Source organism: Mus pahari, chromosome 23 (assembly GCF_900095145.1).
Source record: "Mus pahari chromosome 23, PAHARI_EIJ_v1.1, whole genome shotgun sequence".
NCBI lineage: Eukaryota > Metazoa > Chordata > Mammalia > Rodentia > Muridae > Mus > Mus pahari.
This window is the reverse complement of record NC_034612.1, coordinates 3,151,595-3,157,811: the sequence shown is the minus strand read 5'-3', so window position 1 is coordinate 3,157,811 and position 6,217 is coordinate 3,151,595. Positions and strand designations below refer to the sequence as shown.

General features: G+C 52.4%; 1 protein-coding gene across 2 annotated transcripts in view; it reads left to right on the top strand.

Annotated features, from left to right (window-relative positions):
- Window positions 1-417: 417 nt before the first annotated feature.
- Sgsm1 (small G protein signaling modulator 1) overlaps window positions 418-6,217 on the top strand; it is a 63,378-nt gene continuing 57,578 nt past the window's right edge. For both annotated transcript variants that reach the window (XM_029533634.1, XM_021222688.2), the window contains exons 1-2: window positions 418-509; window positions 592-635. In XM_029533634.1, the coding sequence (XP_029389494.1) occupies window positions 491-509; window positions 592-635 (63 nt within the window). In that variant the 5' untranslated portion in view covers window positions 418-490. The remainder of the gene's footprint in view (window positions 510-591; window positions 636-6,217) is intronic.

The following is a 6,217-nucleotide window of genomic DNA, read 5'->3' as shown; positions in this document are numbered from 1 at the left end:
TTGACAAGACAAAATTACACATCAAATATCTCGCTTGATCATCAGCTCATTCTAGAACTTATATCCACTTTATACAGGATGAGTCGAGTTTTATTGTGGCAGCAGGGCCTGGCTATGTCGCCCAGGATAAGTCACCTGCCTCAGTCTCCCCACTGATGAGTCGATAGGAGTGTGCCCCGTGCCTGGTTTTGCCTCGTTTCTAAACACGCGTGGATGGACACGCAGCTTATGGAGCACGGTTCCGCATCTTAGGTCACCCTAGGCAACCTGTCACGGCCTGTCGCTAACTCCTGGAGGAGGCTGGATGTGGATGCTGTATGCTGTCCAGGAGGCGGCGCTGAGCTCTCGTGGGTGGGGTGGGCGGGATGTCAGGTTCTGACGTCTACATCCTGGGCTGTCATTCATCCCCTGCCGGTCCCGCCCCCTCGCGGCTGCAGCAGGGCGCGGAGCGGGGACGCGTCCGGGCACCGGGCACCGACCAGCTTGAGCCATGGCTTCGGTCCCTGCGGGTAAGCACGGGTGGACAGCGGGAGGGCGGCCGGGCCCCGCGGCCTCGGTGCCGCTCACCGCGCTTCCCTGCTTGTCCCGCAGAGGCCGAGACCCGCCAGAGGCTGCTGCGCACTGTGAAGAAGGAGGTAGGGGCGGCCACCCTAGGGTGACAGGGCCACCGCGGGCACCTGGCCGGCGGTGGCTGTGCATGGCTAACCAGGGCGGGAGCTTGGGGGGATCGCTGTAAAACGGGTGTTTCAGTGCGTGGGGCCCTCCGGGTGTAGGAACAGAAGGTATCTAGGTGGGATCTCGCGGTGGGGTAGGTTTTCACTCCTGGGGGGGGGGGGAGGTAGGGTAGGGTGATGCGGGGCTCGTCATTAGGGATGCAGAATATCCCCGGGGAAGATCAGGTTTCAGGAGGGGGAGAGGTTCAATTTTGGAACACGAAGCTATCCCCTAACCCACGACAGATACTCAGTCCTTGGAGCCAACCTCTAGGTGCCAGGGACTTTGTGCAGGAGAGCCTGTGACCTGGGGCAGGGTCACAGGGCAGGTGTCCTCCACTGATACATGGGATCAGACAGGAGTGGCTGCCTGCCTCCCCTGGGATGAAGGAAACAGCTGAGGTCCTAGCCTTACCTTGGAGTTCACAGCCAGTGACCTCCCAGGGCCGTCGGAATTGGGAGAGTTTAGAAGGCTGAGGCGGCGTTTAGATGTCTGTGGGCCAGTGGTGTAGATGTATGTTGCCCAGGACATGTGCAGGTATCTCTGTGCACCTGCCTGGAAATACCTAAGGATGATCTACATATTGTACGTGCTTGTGCGAGTCTACGTATGTGTATTTGTGTGAATGGGTAAGATTGAGTATATATGTGGCATGGTGTTGCCCTCCCATTTTGGCTCCGCCCTATCCTTCAGTCACCCCCCCCCCCCACACACACACACATTCCTGTCCCTGCTACCTTGTCTTCATCTTGGGGCTCTTATCTCAAGTCCTTGCCTAGCTGTGAATCTGTGAGTCAGGCTGGCGTCTGTCCTTTGCTTCCTGAACATGGGGTGTGTGTGTATACCTGTGTGATGTGATGTGATGTGTGTGTGTGTGTGTGTGTGTGTTAGGGGTGTCACCCAGAAGGCCCTCCCTTCCTGGTGGCAGCCACCTGGGCAGTTGGAGGCCCAGACCTGTCACTGGTTCCTTCCTCCTCTTGGGGATCGTGGGTGTGTCCCTGTGTTTGTGTCTTTGTGTGTAGCATATTCCTTTTAAAGAACCAGCCCCGCAAATGACCGCAGATTCTAGAATTTTCCCTCGAGGTGATATGTAAGATGGATAGAAGGGGATCCCTCAGAAAGACCTACAAGTCTTGACCCCCATCTTTGTAAAGACCTGTTCGAAGATACTATCCAGACCCCAGCCCTGAAACTTCACACCCCTGCCCTGCGAGGAAGGGTCTCAGCCCTTAGGTTTAAAGCTGGAAGATCGTGGGTTTTACCCAGCCCTGGCTGTAATGCGTGTTCCTCGTGCCTAGGGCTGACCCCCACTTTGTTAGGGAAATGGTTGGCCAAATAGGATGTACAATGGAAGACAGGGTCAGCAAGGCCCCGGGGAACCTGGGAGACATCCGTGTGTAGCTGTGTCACATGGCTCCTCAGCGTTCATCTTTCCTAAGTCCTCTCTTTGTAAGATCATCCCTCTCCCGTCCGCAGAGTGACACATGCAGCCCCATGGCCCACACACATGTCCCCTACTGGTCCTCCCCAGTCTAGCTTGGGGTTCCTGGAAATGCTGTGGGGATGTTGCTCTCCGCCCTGTGGCCACAAGTCTGATGGATTCCCTGTTTCTGGGCACCACTAAGTTTGGGGTGAGCCACCTTCTTGGCTCAAGCCGGAGTAGAGTGGACCAGCAAGGACAGTTCCTTGCTGCTTCATCGGATGACTAAAAGCTCCCAAACTGGGAGCAGAAGTCGGGGTTCCCAGTCACAAACTGCTCACAGCTTCTAAATCTTGCATTTACGGAGGTCGGGTCACCCCAAGGATCTGAGCTTCCTTGGGGGTTCTTATGCGCTGTGTACTGAAGACATAGTAACCCCGTGAAGATGGTTGATGCAGAACTGGGGTTTGCAGTAGAGGAGTGGCTTCTAACAGCACCCAGCCAAGAAGGGCAGGAGATGGTATAATCGCTCCCAGGTCATCCAAGCTCTTGAGGTACAGGGGTGACGTGATTCCCGTTACCCTACTGGGAATAGGGTGGCCAGGGGCAGGAAGCCATGTTTGAAGTGTACAGACCCAGTGCAGAAGAACGTGAGCAGGTCTGCCGTCTGCAAGCTCGCAAGTCTGTCCCCCTAAGCTTACCTCTCTGTACACCGATTCCTCTGGCCACCTCTTTGTGTAATGAGCCACTCCTCCCATGTCAGATAGATACGGATAGGGAGAAATTTGCCTAAAATTCTGATCAGCAAGTGTCGTCTTCTCTGTCTCTGAGTTCGGATGAGCCACACCCCTGAGTGCCAGTGCCTCCCTCTTCCTCCTGGAAGAGGTGACAAGGGACTTCCCTAGATAGCCAGATAGCTGTGCAAGCCTGCCCCAGAGTCTGTGGGGTGGGAAGCTCTGTCCAGAGGCAGCCCGAGGAGCTGTCGAACACAGGACCCGTCTGGTAGGTCAAGAAGGAGCCCCAAGTTCAACTAGAGCTGTAGTTGGAGAGCCAGAATGGAGACCTTCTGCTGGAAGAGGTAGAGGATGCAGGCAGACCCAGTAGTGACATAAGAAAGAGGATGATTCTGGAAGGGACATGAGGTATTGCTCCACAAGACCGAAATGCACGCCCCAGCACTGAACAAAAACACCTGCAAGCCTGCAGGACATGACCGTGGAAAACCATGAAAGCCTCAGCAGAGAGAGGGGACGCAGAGGGCCGAGCTGCAGGGACACCCAGAACTTGAAGGTGCAGAGGCAGCTGGGGCAGAGAGGGGGAACCTGCTGGAAACAGAGGTGCCCCCCCACACACACAAGGAACACGAGGGGAACTGTAGGAAGCTTGGGGAATGTGGAAGGTGGCAAGGAAGGGGTGCCATCCAAACCGATGGCTTGTGAACTGCAGTCTCCCAGAGGCATCTGTCTTTTTATCTTAGCCCATGTCTGGGTGTCCATTTTTTTTTTTTTTTTTTTTTTTTTTTTGTCACAATAGGGATGAAGATGACTCAAAGGGCAGGATAAGCTATGTGTAGACATCCACCATGTCTGTCACCTGTACTCTTCTGGGACCGGGTCAGTGTCACAGGGAAGCTGCTTCCTCCAGCTAAAGCTCCCCCCACCCCCATCTCTAAGCTGCCTCCTCCCTGGCACATCTTCCCCTCCCTGCCGCCACCCCTTAATTTTGTTTTGGTTCCCAGAGCAAGCAGGGACTGGCTTCCCGTTGCCATGACAACAGCCATTAAAAGAGCCAGCCACGTGATCCAGGTTGATAACGGAAGCTAAGTGACTAACCGCCTTGTTTTCCTGCCTCTGGCCGCTGCCTGGAGGCCTCTTAATTGGAGAGGAGAAAGCAGGGGCTGGTGGGCAGCAGATGAGACCCCCTGGATCGAGTCAGTGCTAGGAGACAGAGCCTGCAGGGGAGAAGCCTTGGCTAGCACGGAGTAAGGAGGGAGCAGGGAGCAGCCATTCCCCAGCCCTGAAGTGGAGGACGGGATGAAGGGGGGGGGGGGAATGTGCTAGGGAGGCTGAAGGAACGTGAGGGACCTGAGCTGTGTTACCATGGAGACGCTCGGGCTTCACTCGAACCTGGCAGCTCTAATGTGGGACTGGGGACAACTTGGCCACTTCAAAGCAGCTGCCAGATAACACACAGGTTATAGCCCACGGCTTGAATCACACACGGGGTTAATATGTACGAGTGAAGCTCTGCCCCTGGGGGACATCTGGTGTGTCTGGGAACATTTTGGTTGTGACAGTGGTAGGTGCTCCCAGCACCTGCAGGAAGAATCCCGAGGTACCGCTTAACTTCTTCTGGTATACGAGACACCCCCATGTGCCAACATCATTATACCACCTACCACCCCTCACCACCATCACTACGATCATCTCCACCCACCATCACCAGCACCACCATCATAATAACCACCACCACCACCATCATCATCATCACCACCACCACCATCATCGTCATGACTACCATTATCACAGCCCTGACCACTGTCATAAACATGACCATCATCTCTACAAGCTCTTACCATCATCACCACAGCCATCATTCCCTCCACAGCCACCCCACTTCACCACCACCTCTCTATAATCCATCCATCAACAATGACTCCTGCCTAGAACAGGACTTTTGATCCTTTCTTCCCCCGCCTTTCTGTTCTTCCATCCACAAATGTTTTATTGAGCATCCCTGGGGGTGTGAACCCTGTTCAGAAAGCTGCAGCTTGGGAAAGGATGCTCTCGCTGTAGTCTAGCAGAGACATGGATGAGAACATGAACCATGGGGCTGAAGAGGCAATAAATTGCTTCCTGTTGCTAGCATCAGGGTCTGGGTTTAAATCCCCAGCGTTCAGGTAAAACCTGGGCTCAGCAAGACACATGTGTAACCCCAGCACTGAAGGAACTTGAGGGACCTGAGGTGTGTTACCATGGAGACGCTCAGAGACTGAGAGGGCAGAGACAGGATGAGCTCCTGGACAGACACTGTAGCCAATTGGTGAGCTCCATGTTTAGTGGAGGAGCCTAGGTCAAAGAATAAGATGACTGTGGAATAGTCCAGACATCAACTTCCAGCCTCCATGTGTACACATGCACATATACATACATAACACTATATATATACATATACACAATATATGTATATGTGTATATATTTACATATATGTGTATATATACCTGTGTGTATATACATACATGTATGTATATGTACATATCTGTATGCATGTATACATATACATACATATACATGTACACATCTGTATGCATGTATACATATACATACATATACATGTACACAATATAAACATTTGTGTGTAATATACATATGTATGTGTGTATATGTGTATAAATGTGAGCGTATACATACCTACACATAACATAAACATGTGTACATATACATACATTTATATAATATAAACATTTGTGTGCATATATACATATATGTGTATATACATACATGTGTATAAATGTATACATATACATACCCATTAATATACACAATACAAGCATTTGTGTGTATATACATAGATGTATAAATATGTACATATACATACACATACATGTATACATATAACCATAAACATATGGATGGTACTCAATGCTATGAGGGCAAACAAGGCAGGGGATAGATGGAAGGGAGGGCTGGCCAGAGAGGTCAGGGATGGCCTCTGTGATGGGGCGATCCTTGGGCAGAGAGAGGGGTCACTATTGATGTCTTCCATCAGAGGGGTCACTATTGATGTCTTCCTTCGAGCCTCCAGCATGTACAGCATCCTTGAGTTGGGAGGAGGTCAGTGGGGCTGGAGCAGAGTGAACAAGAGTGAAGATGAACTCAGAGGAAGGCTGGGGGCTCGTCATGCCTGCGGCCAAGGGAGACTTGATGCTTAGTCTGAGCTGAGAGCCATGGTGGAGTTGTGAGCCAGAGAGGAACATGAAAGTATTAAAGAGAGGGCAGTGTGGGGCAGGGGGCAAGGCCTCCGTACAAGAGGAAGCTTGGACTCATGTTTCTCTCTCCCTCCCTCCCTCCCTCCCTCCCTCC